This window comes from Uranotaenia lowii, chromosome 3 (assembly GCF_029784155.1).
Source record: "Uranotaenia lowii strain MFRU-FL chromosome 3, ASM2978415v1, whole genome shotgun sequence".
In the NCBI taxonomy this organism is placed as follows: domain Eukaryota; kingdom Metazoa; phylum Arthropoda; class Insecta; order Diptera; family Culicidae; genus Uranotaenia; species Uranotaenia lowii.
Window position 1 is genome coordinate 290,609,714 of NC_073693.1, and position 17,787 is coordinate 290,627,500.

Below are 17,787 nucleotides of genomic sequence, written 5' to 3' on the forward strand. Positions count from 1 at the left end.
TAATAATGCCAATAATAATGCAAAATAATACCAATAAAACAATAAAAATTTTAATAATTTCCAAAAATATCATTTGTGTTTGAAAGGTGTAGCAAAGCACACCGGGTCAGCAAGTGACTTATAAAAATAATCACAACATGCAAAATTTGCCAAAAAAAAATTCATTAACGACCAATGTAAACTTAATACAAAGTTACACAAGCACATGAAAGGATGATTCTTAACACTCGTCGCTCGAAAACTCCGAGTGTGAGCAGGTCCTCCTCGAGCAGTATCCATGTCTCGTGCCCATACGGCCAAGCTGACGAAGTCATTTTTCCGTTCCTGCCGAATCAAACCCCTTGAATTGCCCCCACAAAGTCCAGATCTGAACCCCATCGACAATTTGTGGGCCATCCTCGGATTGATAAGACTGGTCATACTTATGTGTGGTGGTTATAAGACTCTATCTATTTATTTATTTATTTATTAAGTCAAACTATGTAGACTACAATACTTAAAACTACTTAAAACTAATGTAAGCTATTTTGTTGTTCTAAGAAGTTGTTTTTAAATGCCTTTTTTAATTGTGTTTTTTTCATCGCTACGTCTATAATTTCACTTTGTAAATTGTATTTGTACATCATTTGATTAATAGGTTGATGTTTTGCATAGTCTTTGTCGTAAAGTTTAATGTAGAACAAATGTTTATTTCTTAATGGACGGGAGGGTGCGTAAAAATTTAGTTTTGAAAGTAATTCAGGACTGTCTATTCTTTGTGTAACAACATCATTTACAAATGCAATTTGGGAAAATTCTCTGCGTTTACTGAGAGGTTCTATATCAATAAGCTTACAACGAGATTCATACGATGGCAGAGGAAAAGTGGTCCAATTGATTTTACGTAGCGCATATAACAAAAATTGTTTTTGAACTGACTCGAGACGTTGCTCGTGAATATTTGAATAAGGATTCCATATGATGCTACAATACTCCAGTATCGAACGAACATAGGATATATAAAGTGATTTTATGGTGTATGGGTCTTGAAAGTGTTTGCTGAAACGTTTTACAAATCCTAGCATGCAATTTGCTTTATTGATGATATTGTTCTGATGTTCTACAAACGTGAGTTTTGAATCCAGTATGACGCCGAGATCCCTTACAATTTTGCATTTTTGTACTGGTTGATTGCCTAATTTTGTTTCAATGATGGGGTAACTTTGCTTTCTGCTAAATGATATAGAGTTGCATTTTTTAACATTCAATTGAAGTAAACTTTTGTTGCACCATTCAAAGAAAACATTGATTTCGTTTTGAAATGTTTCAACATCTTCGGTTGTTTTTATTTTCAGAAATAGTAATCTGTAAATACCACTTCACCCAGTGAACATTTTGGTCTGTATATTTCAGTTGTTTCTGAGATATACACACTTTGTTACGATCTGAAAAAGTTGTATAGAATATTCTATATGAGCCTGTACGTACCAATGTGGAGGCAATATACGGACCAAATTTTGCTCACCTTGAAAATATAAAACTTTGATAGCAACTTTACTTAGCACAAAATCTTAGAATTGTACAACTTACAACTTTCTCTGGCCTGTCTTACAATTTGATTACAATTTCCTTTTGCAGGTAGCCTGAGGTTTGTACAACTTTCTTCACCATTTATTACAATTTATTGTTACTGTATCCCAAAGCAATTATATTTTTCCCTTATTACGATTTTACTATGAATCACCGTGAACATAAATACAATATAATATAAGGTTTACTGCGAAAAAAAATTGAACCATATACAACTTCATGTGTCTCTTTTTCCTCAGTCTTGAACTCACAACGTTCCGATCCCTGTTCTTCGATGCTTCTACGGCGCCATTTCATGTTGATACAAACAAGCAAATTTGTTCATGTACAGTTGAGAGTTCCGTTTAAAAATCAGTTGATCGTAGAAAATACCACTGACTGCATCATTTCGGACTCCAAATCTATTTATAGATGCCGTTCTTTGATATAAAACTTTAACCTATCTCATAGACCATAGGTCGGCAACCTGCGGCTCGCGAGCCGCATGCGGCTCTTATGGTATAAAACTGCGGCTCTTTAGTTCATTGCTAAATCGTGCTAAAGCATAGGTCGGCAACCTGCGGCTCGCGAGCCGCATGCGGCTCTTTTGATGTTAAGCTGCGGCTCTTTAGCTCCCTGCGCTAAAAATATGTATATTTTTGAATAAAATATTTAGGAAATCGTGCTAAAGCGATAATTGCGTCTTGTGATCTGGCACACAAATTTACATATGTAGGTCCAGAAGAGAATTTCAAAATTGCATCCGCTGTACAAACAAGCTGTACGAACAAGGGGCCGAATGGCAAAATTGCATTTTTTGAAGCCTAATTCTACAATTTTTTGCTTTCCACTGCATAGGCATAGATACCAAGATTAAATTTATCTTAAACCGTAATTGCAAAGAATAACTGGTTTTTTTAGCAACAAAAACTTGAATCAATTTAGGTATTTATTTTTAAAACGTGTGTATGTTTTTTAGTGAATCAAACAAAATAGTTCAGCTGGATGGGAAAAATCAAAGTTTATCATTTTTCGTGTGTTTTTAGCAACTTTTCTCGTGCCTTTGATGCAAAATACCTAGATTTTGTCTAGATTTACCCGGCTTTTACCTGATTTTGAGTTTAAAATTTTGAAACCCAATGCCTGGATTTTCCCGGCCTGGATACGTACAGTATAAAATCTGGAAAGTTTATTCAATAAATAACGTTTAAGCAAGTGAAAAAATGCATAAAATTCAAATACAAAATTCTAAAACTAAGAATTGAGATTTACAAATTAGAGCTGGACAGCTTTTTTAACTCGAATCAGAGTTGACAATGAATAAGAATTGCATTTCTTAAAATATAATCAAAAACTCAATCACAGGTTAAATACTTGTAATCGATAACTTAATGTACCAGTTGTTTTAATAAATGAATTGTATGTGTTTAAAAAAAAGTAAACCTCTGATCCTTTCAACACATTTAAAATTTCATGTGTGATGCCTGCAACGAAATTCACCGAAAGCACACAAATTTTGAGCGCAGTTTCAGTAACGGAATTATTTTTTTCGTTATGGATTAAGAACTACCCGCTGATTTATTGTTATTCATTTTGGTTTCGAAACTTCTAAAATAACTAATCTTGACAGTTAAATTGTACTGTTTCTTTATTATTTGTCACGAATCTAAATAAAGGGTTCAAGTCACATTATTACAGATTTATACTGGTGAAACTACCGATTTTTTTTTCCAGTAATGTAAGCTTCAGTAAGCCCTTATGAATAATCTACAATGTAGATTATTCATCAAGGCTATTAAATTTCATTCCTAATTTAATTGGACACACAATGCTGAAGATATCACATGTGACATAAAATGAGAATTTTGAATTTTAAAGATGCATAAAATTGTGAACAGTCGTTCACTTAATGTCATGAATTTCGACAATTTTAAGTTTGGAATGATATGTAACCAGTTTTCAGGAACAAAATTGAAATTTTTGGCTACATTAATTTCAGTTGAATTTATCCTCACTCTTCTGGATTTAGAAAGGATAAACTAATTCTGGGGAATTGTCATGGGTAAGCTTGAAAATTTTATGAAAATTTATTCCCTTTGCTTTGTTATTTGTTATGGTGAGCTTTTCTTTGCCGAAGAATTTATAAATTATGTTAATATAGGGTTGCCATCCGTCCCGCAAAAGCGGGACATGTCCCGCTTTTTTAGAAAATGTCCCGCCGTCCCGCTTTTCTCTCAAAATGTCCCGCTTTTACCTGAGAAAACTTTTGTGGTAGACTCAACTTTCTCCTATTCTTCCCTTCAAAATAGTTGGTCCGTGTTTGATGAAAACGCTTCTTATAAAATCTCTCCTCGATCATTTTCTACTCCTGTGATTGTTTTCTAATCTTTTTTATCCATTTATGATTTTCAGAACTGTGTTAACAGATTATCACCGCTGGTTTATTTATTTTATTTTTTTAATTTTATATCACCGCTGGTTTATGATTCTAATTTAATGATTAACGGCATTTCGGTGAAGTATATATTCTAACAGGAAGAATTTCAAATGAAAGTAATGAAAATTATAGACGGATCGATTAGATTAGGAATTCAGAACTAGATACTTTTTGACTTAAAGAACATGACATTCACCGATAAGGCTGTAAAAATTAAATAGGTAACACTTTTATGAAGTTTCACTGTCATACACTGGAAAAACCTTAATTTAGCCTCAATTTATATTCAATGGTTCAAAACAGAAAATCATTCAAATATAATGTTTTTTTTTTGTGTTTCCTGCTCTCAAAATAAACAGCATTTTTTTAAAGTTTAATAACTTGTTTTGTTTAGCATTTGAAATTTGCCAGAATATTTTCTAGACATATCCGGACCGGGTGAATCTGGGCAATTTAATCTTTAAACCGGGCATTTGTTTTCAAAATTTGCAAACCAAAATCCAGGCAATATCCGAGAAAATATGGTCAAAGTCACGGCATTGTTCAGAAAAATTCTAAAAATATATAGTTCAAATATATTTTCACATCAAAACAAAACAGCTCATTTTTAATCTTATTTTAGGCTTCCGAAAAACTGTTCATGATTATTTATATATAACTTGCTCAAAAAATCGTCTCTGGACGCCAAAATAAAATAATATATAATAGCTCAATTTTATTTGTTTGTTCAATTTGGAAAATAAAGTGGAAAAATCTGTGAAAAATCCAGCGAACTTTTCTTAAATTCGGACAAGCCCGGCAATTTTTCAAGCTTATCTTTGCATCACCATAAAAATTGGGTTCGGTTAAGCGTTCTTTAAACACGTTCTAGCGATGTAAATACTATTTTTTATTGAAGATAACATTTTAAGTTATTTCCAAATCATGATGACTCAATATTTTTCTCCGGAATCCTAGCAGAATCCCTTGAATGTATAGCTTAAGGAAAATGGAATTCCGGATAAAATAAAACAGGACTACTGATCGAAAAAAAAACAATTTTAAATCTATCAATGAATCAATGGATTAGTTAAATTAAATAATCAATTGATGATCAAAAACGGCTGTTTAAAAATATAAAAACTACAACATTTTCGACTGAAGTGTTCACAGTTTACAAAAATGTCTGTTTTCTTGAGAATGAAAATTTTAAAACAAATTATCCATATTTTATTACTTTCTATGCACTATTTTAGCTGAAGGAACATATGCATATGTATGAAAAAGGTCATAAAAATTTGGTTTTTAAAAGTTTTCAAAATGTCCCGCTTTTTTCAGCGATGTCCCGCTTTTTATTCATGAAATGTCCCGCTTTTTTTTAAGTATCTGGTAAGCCTATGTTAATATGTATGTTAAGCTTTTTCACTTTAACTTCACTTCACTTCGTGTAAAGTGTTCATCTATGCTTGATATGGATTTTGAATTTTCTCCACCCGATATTTGCTATCGCATTAAAATTGATATAAAATCACACTATGTTAAAACAATTAACGATTCTTAAGAGAATCCATGATAATCAGAAACAGATTTAAAAAATATTCAAGAGTAAGAATAAACTCTTTATGATTTTAAAGGAATTTTCGTAAAACTTAGGTACACTGATCATTAATATATTTTGTTTTTTTTTTTTTTTTTTTGACAAACCATTAAATCTTCAATGTGGCTCTTTCTAACTCTGAAATTTCGAAAATTTGAAGTTTTTGGCTCTTCTGACTCAAAAAGGTTGCCGACCACTGTGCTAAAGCGATAATTGATTCTTGGGACCTGACACCTGGTGTAGGTCCAGAAGAGAATTTTAAAATGGCATCCGCTTTAGGAACAAACGGAAAAGACCAAATGGCAAAATAACATTATTGAAGCATAATTTATATATCTTTTTTGCTTTTCACAGTTTTTGACGCATCAGCATAGAGATCAAGATTAAATTTATCATGAAACGTAAATTCAAAGAATAAGTGTTGTTTTATAACAACACAAAAACTTCAGTTAAATCTTTTATTTCCAAAACGCGTCTATATTTTTGAAACAATCGAACAAAAAAGTTGAGCTGTAGCTAACAGGATAACCAAAGTTTATCATTTACAAAAAAGAAGTTTTCAGACAGCATCTGTTTTGTTATCAAACAACGTAATCCTCATCAAATTTTACATTTTAAGCACTAGCAATCCCTTTTTGCCCTCTATGGAAATTGTTCATTCGAAATTACCAATATCGTATTCGATTAATCAACAATTTTGAAAAATATTTACAATTTTGACAAGTAACAACATAAAAATACTGGAAAAACCTTCCAATTTTATTTATTTGAATTGAATACGATAATTTTGATGTATTTGAATGTAGATACCTCATAAGCATTCCAGATTCCCAGTTTTAACCGGTCCGGTTGCCCGGATATCAAGGCCCGTTTTTTCCAGGATTATTCATAATTTTTAAGAAATTCCAAATTTTCAACTTGATTTAGCGATATAAATTTGCGTGCATTTTTATAAATTGTGAGAACAGATCACCGGCGTTAAACGGTGATGTGCTTTGATGAAAATCTCCTTTCGTTTGTTTATTTTTCAGCTTTTCTCTTACCTTTTTATAGAAAATACGTAGATTTTGGCTGGATTTTCCCGGCTATTATCCGGTTTTGAGTTTAAATTCAGAAAACCAATGCCCAGATTTGACCGGTCTGGATATATATATAAATAAAAAAGCGAATAGATATTTTTGTACATGAAATTGAAATACAAAATTCAAAAACTAAGAAATGAGAATTAAAAAGTTAAAGTTTGACAGCTTTCCAAATTCGAATCAGCGTTAAGAATGAATGAAATTTTCAATTTTGAAAATCTATATGAAAACTTTATCACATGCTAAATACTTGAAATCAGAAAGTAAATTGACCTTTGCAGTTTTTTATAATTAATTTTTTTGTATTTAAAAAAACGAGTAAACCTTTGAGTCTTTGAACACATTTAAAATTTTAAAAGTGATGGGTTTATTAACCAAATGCACACACATTTTGAACAAAGTTTCAGTAATAGACTTTTTTTCATTTTTAAATAACAGCTTATCAGCTTTCAATTTATTTTTTAATTTTTGTTTCAAATCTTTGTATCTTTGAACTGATTGTTACAGTTGAAACGAACTGTTTCTTTATTATTTGTCACGAATTTTCTTTGAAGGCTACAATATCACATTATTACAGATTTGTACTGGTCAAACCACATTTTTTTCCAGTAATCTAAGGTTTAGCAAGGAAGAATAATATATAATTTTTCATTCAATTGGACGCATTCAAATGCGACATAAGACGAGATTTTTTAATTTTCCAGTGGATACGATTCTGAAGACACTGAAGACATCGCTTGATGTCATAAAGTTTTGAAAATTCTACCAGTTGTCAAAAGCATATTTTTTTAGATAAAGATTTTCGACTACTTAAATTTTTGTTCAATTTTACCTCATACTTCTGGATTTCGGAAAAGATTAGCTAAATCTTGGGAATGTCATACAAAAGCTTCATAGTTTTAAGAAAAAAAAAATCTCTTTACTTAGTTTCAATAAAAGCATTTCTTTGCCGAAGAAATTACAAATATTCTGATTATGTAAATATGTTCATATCTTTCACTTTAAAATCATGCAAATCAAGCTTCATATGGATTTAAAATTTCTTGACTCGATATTTGTCGACGTATTCAAATTGATATGAAATCATGTTAGAGGAGTTAACGATCCCGATGAGAATCTATGTACTTAATGATAATCAGAAACAGATTTAAAAGAAAAATCCAAGAGCTATAAAGAAAACTCTAATCGGATTAAAGTTATTTTCGTAAAACTAATGTTCACTGATGATTCCTATATTTTGATTTTTTTTTTTTAATCAAAAAAAAACAATGAATCTTTAATGTGGCTCTTTAAAACTTTGAAATTATGAAAATTTTATGTTTTTGGCCCTTCCGACTCAAAAGGTTGCCGACCACTGTCATAGACGATTCTATTAAAATCAATAATAGTATTCAGCGCTGTGCGATCTTAGCTAATTATTTACTGTACTGTTAAACGATTCGACAATCTGCAAAACATAGATGCCATTTGTGGGACAACAGTGAATCTTTTTCTGTCGAAGATGTCTTAGAAGCAGCATCTGATTTTAAAGAATCGTTTATCACATTGGAATTGCATTATTAAAAATTATTTACCGATTCAGTTTTCTCAATAAGCGACTTTGAATGACAAGTACGAATAGATTGTTTAAACTCCATTATACGCTGTTCTTACAATTACTGTACGACCTTTCATGAAAATAATATGTCATCATAGATCGCAAGCATGAAAGATTGCTTAGTTGTACTGTGAGATTAAATATTGAGCTTTACACAATGCTACTGCGATTCAAAACAACTTTATTGATCATTCTATACGATTTACAAAATGTTATCGTATATAATGCACTTTACAAGCCATAAACGAAAAATATAACTTGGTTTAGCTACAACATGATGTTTATACAATTCCAATCTAAACTGGGTGCTTATACAATCTACAATGAACACTACTTTACGATTTCTGGTTATCTGGGCATAGTATTTGGTATGTAATGATAATGCTTCTAATAAAATTCTACCCGCTCATTTTCAGCAACCTTTATTTCGTCTAACATTCTCTCTGTCTATAAAATTTCATTATCTTAAGATGTTCTAACAAAAAAGGACATTACTTCGTTTTCTCCCCTGGCACGGGGGGAAACTTTTTCTGAATAAACAAACGAAATGGTTACCCGGAACGATGCAAATATATGGTTGCTATACTTACCCTTATGCTCACGCCCAACACTGATAACTTCTACGGGTTGCAACCACCTGCTTGAGGTTCAAACCCCAGGCAAAACTGGTGGAATTCTGAATTAATAAACGAACACAATGACAGCAGTTAGGGCAAAACGCGTGGATAACTAGGTTGCCTCTTCTAATAAACTAAAACGCTATAAGTAACTAACATATATTACGGGGATTAATCTCTTCATTGAATAAAAAAATAATTATGGTCGGTTTTTGAAATTCGACATAGCGACTGTCGCCGCCACGGCCATCGTATTAAGCATTATTTTTAATAATTTATGAATGTTATCAGTTGGTACAGAGTTATTTTTAACCACTTATCTCTCATTTTTGCTTGTGTTCCTATGCCATTGAGAAATATATTTGAATTTTACAAAGCAATTCATTATCAAGTTGATTCGTACTATTGGTGACAAAAAAAGATCAATTAGGTTTAAAGAGTTGACCACAAAATCGAATACATTATCATGGTGATTATTCTATTCATAACAAAATATCTGCTGAAAATAATTTGAGTTCCATTTTTGTTGAACCGTACGTCAGTTTAATCTTCCATCCTCAAGTGCCATGTTTATAGGTCTACATCTGAAATCGTTTCAAGGATTATATTGCAGCTCGAAATCAAAATCACTTGTTTTCCTCTCGGTTGTACGTTGATCTGCAGCTTCGATCTGGAATATAGTGATTTTTTAAAGTTATACCACAATATTGCAATTTGAATACATCAGACGAACCTCTCGTTTGATCCAGTCTAAAAAGAAAGCCGTATCGGTCATTATCGAAAACTTATCACTTGCTGCTGCTATAATTCCCCGAACAGTCCATTTTCCATCCTTCTCGAAGAGCATTCCTCCACCGGAATCACCGGTTTCAATTCGTGCATCCATAAAAGAAGTGTTAGCTAAACAACTTTTCAATGCTGAACTATACTACCATTTGCTGGGGGTCCAGTACAAATATTTCCGACTGTTTCATTTAGAGCAAATCTCCTAGGAACATATTTGTGACCTTTTACAACACGAACAGTTGCCGAATGAAGTACGAAAGATTTATCCGGCTGGCCCCAACCTAGGATCGTCGCAGAAGATCCATAAAGAGACAAATTCAAATCATTCTTGCTCGGCAAGCATACCGGCTGGATGTAATCATTAAACTGTACTGGTGTAGCTAGTTCTAGCAGGCCTATGTCATTTATTTGTATCGTTCGATTATATTTCGGGTGATATATTGCAGTTCGAACTACTACTTCTTGCATGTGAACAGAGCTTTCAATCAGTTTGTTTTCACTCAGCACTACTACCAGTTTTTTCACTTTAACTTTATGAACGGACTTCAAGCAATGTGCTGCCGTCAACACGATCAAATCACTTATAAGATTTCCACCACAAAGAAATATTTTGTCGCCACCTTTAACGCAAAATATGGCCACCAGCCATGGCCATTCTCCCGCAAAGCTTAGCTTTCCATTGACAATCAGACGTCGTTTATTTATTTTCCTTTCACCACAATTTTTGGTACCACAGATGATTTCAATCTATGTGGTTTATCTATAGGTGGGGACAACCAAAAACTTTAGTATTAGTTCGTTGTATCCATACAGTTGTTTATGAACGATTGTGACGTAACACGACGCCACCACGGAAAAAAGTGTTAAGCGTCCAAATCTAACCATGGAAACTTATCAGGAGGAATGTTTGGGACGCAAATAAAGCTGTTTATTATTGAAAACAAACAGCGTCACCGTGCTCTGTGTCAGGAAGAAATACCGTAAATAAATGGGTGCTTTGATTGTGATTTTCGAAATTACATGAAACATTGTATGCCGTCGGTGAATAGCGTCTTCAACGTCGAGACGCTCATGAACGTTTGTGACGTAGCAATCAAAACATTGAAAAAACTGATTCTCACACTCGTGCAAGGGTAGTCTTGTCCGCACCTATAGATAAACCACATAGGATTTCAATGTGTCCAGGAAAATATTGCATGGTTGCTTCGTTTTTGTTTCGGCGTAACCGACTTTTCAACCACCTGCGGTAATATTGTACCTTGATGAATCCAGCGTATTGTTCAGCATCACAAACTTTGCTTGCTTCCGAAAGCGGGGCCGTAAATGAAGCGACTCCTCGCAGTGTCCATCGATTTCTTGTGAAGGTAACCAAACCTCCCCCGGAATCTCCATTGCAAATGCTCATTCCGTTAGCAAACCCTGCACAAAACATGCCCTCGTAGATCGTGTTCGCAAATATTGTTGGATTACTAGTCAAGCATCTGGAATAGTCAACAAATGGCAGCTCGGTCATCCGCAGCCAATCGGAAAGTGCGTTTTTTTCTGTAAAACCCCACCCGGCCACTTTTCCGTATTGTTGATAGAAGTTAGGCTCTTCCGTTTCGCAAATATCTAAACAAACTGGCAGCACTCGAGGCGTAAATATGGCGCGCTCGCTAAACATCACCAATCCTATGTCATGTTTGTGGCTATCTAAACTGTATTCTTCATGGATGTGTATCTGTTGAAGTCTCATTGTTTGCACACAGTTATCCTCCTTGTCCAGTTCATGAGCTCCCAATGAAACAAGAATATCTCCAGAAGCCATCGGTTTACCATTGTTCTGATTGATCAAACAGTGTGCAGCCGTTAACACGAACCATTCATTGATCAAAGATCCTCCACAGCTATACGTAAACTTGACTGAACGGAATTCTCGATGCAACAAGGCCGCATGCCAGGGAAACTCTCCTTTGAGTGCTTCCGCTTCACGACCGGGCAGCAAAATTTCAGGAGAATTCAAGATGAGTGATCCACATCGTACCCGATTCAGAAGACGGGCACATTGCTGGTCAGTTGTATTTCAAGCGTCCGTCGAACCGCAACACTGAGCAGTTGCTAAAATCAGCAAACCAACAACTGCTTTAGCGTGCATGATGAAGTGAACTGATCGTTAATTTGAATCGACCGATCGGAGGAAACCTCTATCTGATGCAGTACATAGTTGGCAGCAGCTTGGCCAAATGATGAGGATCACCGATAAGAAATTCGCATTTCGTTATCAAAGATGGCTTGAAACAGATTGACTACAAATTCAAAACTAAACTCAACATTGCTACGAATTACAAGCGCTGGGAATTCCCCACTTATTTTACTGATAATTTCTACATACAGGGTAGCTTCTCCACGATAGTGATACATTTTATTTCTGACATGCGGTGTGGTTTGTTACACCTTTGAAAAATAAATAAAATTTTATAAAAACTATTCAAATTTAATTGTTTTGTAAGCATTATTTTAAATCGAATTACAACATAAATCAAAAGCCCCCCGCAGCTGGAGTCTCGAATGGCAATACGAAGATGCATAGTTAGCTAGTGTAGAGCAAAGGCGGAACAATTCATGGGAGCTTTTCATAAACATGCCATCTAGTCTAAAATTTCAACACCTATCAAGCTTTCTCCTATTGACGCACTAATGCCTGTATACCAGTTCTAAATGCTGATTAAAAATACCGTCTGCACCACCTAATATTCTGTTAAAAAAAATACCATTGTATGTATAGAAGACTGAGTCGATTTGGGGTCATTTTTGAATTTCTCAAACCCTGGGGTCAAAAAAGCTTTGTTTTGGTCCAAAACTCGTCCATGATTTTTTGCAGAATTTTTATGTAACGTTTACATGAGTAAACTTGAACTTTTAGATTTGTATGGGAAAATTTAATATTTTGTACTGAAAAATCAACATCAATTTTGTTTCTTCTGTGGAACAGAACCAGCTGATGCTGTTTGTGCCAAGTTATAAATTCCTGAAAGAAAATTTTCCGTTGAACAACTTTGTCGAAGACCGTAACTGCATATCTTATTAGACCAGGGGCGGTCCTAGAGTTGGCTCTTGGGGGGGTGATTTTCCAAATTTTCAAAAATCGAAGGAACGTAATATCTGGTGAAAAAACGATCATTTTGAAAAAGCGAAAAAATGGGGAGGGTGGCGGGGAAAGGGTGGGGTTAGGGAGCGAAACACTTTTTGATAGTCTGTTTTTAACCAGCTTCAAAGCTAAAAGTTTATTGAAACAATTAGTCATATGTTAAAGAAATAATTCATTGTATGTTACCTTACATTTTAGTGCTTTCCCAAGATAATAATATTTTCAGCTAATGTTTAGATCATGACAGTTAATCAAGGTCTATGATCGGATGGTCTAATCTGAGTATTCTGAAGTTATGATGGGTTTAGTTCAATTTCTTCGGTAACTACTTTCAGCGGATACTTACAAGGCTTTTTCTGTAACAACTTAATAGTGTGAATTTTTGATCTTATCCTAACGAGCGATACGAGCAATAATAAATGAGGTTAGGTTAGACCGTGCTCAAATTACCACGTCGGAAATAAATGTTGGGGACTATTTTCTAAGCTAAACTTATTCCTCGTACTTGCCTTAGCATATATACGTTGTATATTTCACCAGCGAATCCTTATCGCTCTAAGTTAGGCCCTGTGAAACTATTTCTTTATGATCCACCACTATCACCTGCTTCTAGCTTGACACGTTTTTGATTCTAATCTGACTTTGTTGTTATTTACTCGAAAGCTGACAATTATCTTCGACTACTGCTTCCACATGTCAGAGTATTGTGACGCGGGAATGCCTGTTGTCAATACCCTTTTTATCAACGCCTACTCAGGGGCGTAACAGATAATTTCTACATACCGGGTAGCATCGTTAAAGTGATTCATTTTATTTATGACATACTAGCTGACCCGGTATGCTTCGCTACACCCTTTAAAAATAAATGAAATTTTCTAAAAACTATTCAAATTTAATTGTTTTGTGAGCATTATTTACAACATAAATCAAAAGCAACCGCTATAGAATGAGATATGCAGCTGGAGTTTCAAATGGCTATACAAAAGACGCAAATCAATTTTATGAAACTTGATTTCTTAATTTGTTTCCAAGATTTGAAATTTCAAATCTGTTTCTATAAGCTTCATAAATTCTTTAATTGATTAAAAATTTTATATAAATTCCACAACATCTCCCCTTTCCATTGCGGGAAGGGCTCACGAACTATACCATAGATATATCTTGAGTACCGGTGTAAATTTGATCAACAATAAATTTTTACTCAGTCTATAGATTTAATATTTGAAAACTGTTTTCTACGTTTGAAAGCCTATTAATATTTTTTTTAGTTATTCTTTATTTGAAACGGCTCATACGATTATGTTTGAAGGAGCCAAACTCGTTATCTTTGTTTTTACAATCGTTTTCTTAGCTAAGCACTTTTTTTTCAAGAAAAAGAAGACAGAAAGGGAATTATGAAAATAAAATAGAATTATAGACGAAGTTCGATAGCTTTTAGAAAATAGTAGATTTCGAACATGTAGTCCAAATCTAGCACAGCTAGTACATCTCCCACTGGAACATTAGGTGGTTTTCCTCGGGCCCGAAGGGAGTCTATGATATTCGTTCTGGCGATGGACCTCACACGACCAGACAATATGCTCGATGTCATGTTAACCTTGACCCCATCTACACAAATTGCTGCCAGCAATATCAAAACGATAGAGTACCGCGTCTAAGGAATAATAATTGGACATGAGATGGGAAAATATACGAATAAAATCCCGACTCAGGTCAAACCTATTAAACCGGGGTTTAAGGCACACACATCCTCGTCCCATTTGCGCTGCCAGTTGACAAGAGAGTTTCTTCGAACCAAATAGTAATATTCGTTGAAGAGGATTTGACGTGGATACGAGTCGTCTTCCATCGCCCCCACCTTTGCCAGAGAATCTGCCTTCTCATTGCCCTCTATCGAGCGATGTGAGGGAACCCAAACAAAGGTGATGGTAAAGCGACGTTTTGATAAAGCACTCAATGTGAATCGTATCTTCTCAAAAATGTACGGAGAGTGCTTTTCCGGTCTTATTGAGCGGATTGCTTCAACAGAACTGAGACTATCTGTGACGATATAGTAGTCTCTTGCAGGTCGTGAAGCAACGTTGTCCAAAGCCCAACAAATTGCTGCTAACTCTGCAATATACACAGAGCATGGTGACTGGAGATTATAAGATGCGCTGTAGATTTCATTGAACACTCCAAATCCTGTTGATTCCTCCTTGAGAGACCCATCAGTAAACAACATTTTATCAGCATCGACGTGTCTATGTTTAGCATCGAAAATTCTAGGAATCAAAAGTGAACGATGTGAATCTGGGATCCCACGAATTTTTTGCTGCATAGACAAATCAAACTGGACAGAAGAGGTGTCGTAGTCTGGGATGTAAACACGGGTTGGAGAATACGAAGAAGGATTTACCTACATAGACATGAAGACATGGTATACAGATTACAGACATTAATCTGGTTTGAAGAGTAGCCTTTCAAAATTAGCGATCACCAATGGGTTCATGACCTCACACCTGATGAGGAATCGAAGTGATAATAAATTGAATCGATCTTTTAGTGGGAGTATACTTGCCAAAACTTCAAGACTCATGTTATGCATTGAGGGCATACGACCCGAAGCGATACGGAGACAACGGTATTGGATACGCTAGAGCTTGATGAGGTGAGTTTTGGCAGCTGCCTGGAAACAGAAGCTACCGTATTTCATCACTGAGTGAACAATTGTTCGATACAATTTTAAAAGATCTGGTGGATGGGCTCTCCAGGTACACTTGGAGTCAAACCAAACCCCAAAATACTTAAAACACTTCGTTTGAGTGATCGTTCTATCTAGGAGTTGAAGCTGTGGTTGGACAGGTCTATGCTTTCTAGAGAAAACAATCAACTCCGTTTTCTGTGGAGATAACTCAATCCCAAGTCCCAAAGCCCAAGTTGACAATCTGTCTCGAGTATCTTGTAAAGGCACGTGCAGATGAGACTCTGTAGCTCCTGTTACAGATACTACACCATCATCTGCAAGTTGTCTTAAAGTGCAGCCTTCTGAGAGACAACTGTCGATGTCGCTTACGTAGAAGTTATACAAAAGTGGACTCAAACATGAACCTTGCGGGAGGCCCATGTAAGAAATCCTTCTAATTGCAAGATCTCCTTGAGCAAAGTTCAAATGTTTCTCACAGAGCAAGCTGTATAAAATGTTGTTCAATAGAGGAGGCAGACCTCGGGAGTGCAACTTGTCCTGACAAAACCTCTATTGATACTGCATCAAAAGCTCCTTTTATGTCTAGAAATACTGAAGCCATTTGCTCACGTTTTGCGTGCGCCATTTGTATCTCTGAAGACAGCAAAGCAAGTCAATCGTTTGTTCCTTTGCCCCACCGAAACCCAAATTGAGTATCTGAAAGGAGACCATTTGTTTCCACCCACTAATCCAATCGGAACAAAACCATTTTCTCCATGAATTCCCGAATGCAAGACAACATCGCTATCGGACGGTACGAATTGAAATCGGACGCAGGTTTTCCAGGCTTTTGGATGGCAATAACTCTCACTTGTCTCCAATCTCCGGGAACAATGTTATGCTCCAAGAATTGATTAAATAAATTCAACAAGTGAAATTTGGCTGCATCAGGAAGGTTTTTCAACAAGTTGAATTTTATTTTATCAACTGCTGGAGATGAATTGTTACAAGAGAGCAGAGCAAGTGAGAATACTACCATCGAAAACCCAGAATCCAGATTGCACCTATTCGGAGGCACACTTCGGATGATTTTTTGCACTGGTGGGAATCTAGAAAGATTTTCCGCGCGAAATTGAATATCCATTTATGCGAATGTTCTTCACTTTCGTTCGTGGAAGAACGATTGCGCATACTCCGAGTCACATTCCACAAATTACTTAAGGATGTTTCCCGCGATAAACCTCCCACAAAATTACGCCAATGCGCACGTTTCGATCAGATTTTTGAATTGCTGTTCAAGAGAAAAATACGTGTTGAAGTTATCCAGGGTTCCATGTTTCCGAAAAACTTTGAAAGCGTTCGATTTGTCGACGTAAAGTTTGGTACACTGACTGTCCCACCATGGATTGGGAGGCCTTCGACGAACGGATGGATCTGGGATAGGTTTCGTTTGAGCACCAACTGCACATTCAAAAATCAAACGAGAAAGAAAGTCCGAATACTTTTTCCAATCGATGTGTCTTGTAAGATCATATGCCATATTTGTTGAATTTGAAGTGTTGACCCCATTGGTGATTGTAATTTTGATAGGTAAGTGATCACTACCATTGGGATCAAGGTTTACCTTCCACTGGCAATCCAATGATAGTGAATTTGAGCAGAGTGAGAGGTCAATTGCGCTTTGTCTTGCAAGAGGATTAGGAACTCGTGTTTTTTCACCCGAGTACAAAATAGTTAAATTGAAACAATCATAAATGTCATAAATAAGAGCAGAACGACTATCGTCCATTTGTTCCCCCCACACTGTTCCATGAGAATTAAAGTCACCCAAGATCAACCTTGGCTCATGAAGCACTGAGCACAGGTCCTCTAGGTGACTTCGATCCACTGCAACTCTCTGAGGCCAGTACAAACTAACAACACATACGTCCTTACCTCTTATAGTTGTATGACAAGAAACAGCCTCAATTCCTCCTGATAAAGGGAGGTGGATTCTATAAAAGGAGTGGCGCTTATTGATCCCCAAAAGCACCCTTTCATAAGAATCGTTGCGATCCAAACGAATAATGTTGAAATCCTGGAATGGAATATCTGATTGAGAAAAAAGCCATGTTTCAGAAAGGGCAAAAATATCGCAACTAGTTTCACGCAGAAGATATTTGAACGTATCCAGTTTAGGGATTAGACTGCGACAATTCCGAGCACGCTCCTTCCTCGTCAATCTCTGCGCAACGAGGGTAACGTGCCTTGTTACAACAATGGGACTCGGTGTGTCCCATTTTAATACACTTTTTGCAACTCATTGGGCGAGGCACAAAGAGTCGCACAGTAAGCCTCAACTTTCCGTCAATC

At 35.4% G+C, this 17,787-nt stretch overlaps 2 protein-coding genes across 3 annotated transcripts in view; one reads left to right on the forward strand and one right to left on the reverse strand.

Annotated features, from left to right (window-relative positions):
* The window catches only part of LOC129753580 (transcription factor SPT20 homolog), a 541,529-nt gene that overhangs the window by 354,063 nt on the left and 169,679 nt on the right, over nucleotides 1–17,787 (forward strand). The gene's annotated exons all lie outside the window — the stretch shown is intronic.
* On the reverse strand, nucleotides 8,405–11,814 carry LOC129750935 (vitamin K-dependent protein C-like). 2 transcript variants are annotated; one of them, XR_008738530.1, is made up of 3 exons: nucleotides 10,902–11,814; nucleotides 9,591–10,315; nucleotides 8,405–9,527 (listed from the first exon to the last, which is right to left on the reverse strand). XR_008738530.1 is itself a non-coding variant. In XM_055746144.1 (2 exons), exons 1-2 carry the CDS (start codon nucleotides 11,448–11,450, stop codon nucleotides 10,386–10,388), a joined length of 567 nt encoding a protein of 188 aa, XP_055602119.1. In that variant the 5' UTR covers nucleotides 11,451–11,814; the 3' UTR covers nucleotides 10,179–10,385. The 2 variants fall into 2 exon arrangements, 1 of the variants encoding a protein (XP_055602119.1); XM_055746144.1 differs by lacking the exon at nucleotides 8,405–9,527 and having other exon boundaries at nucleotides 10,179–10,403.

Bases quoted from the DNA above. Each gene is read 5' to 3' on its own strand.
- LOC129750935 (XM_055746144.1), bottom strand. From the start codon at position 11,450: ATGGCTTCTGGAGATATTCTTGTTTCATTGGGAGCTCATGAACTGGAC.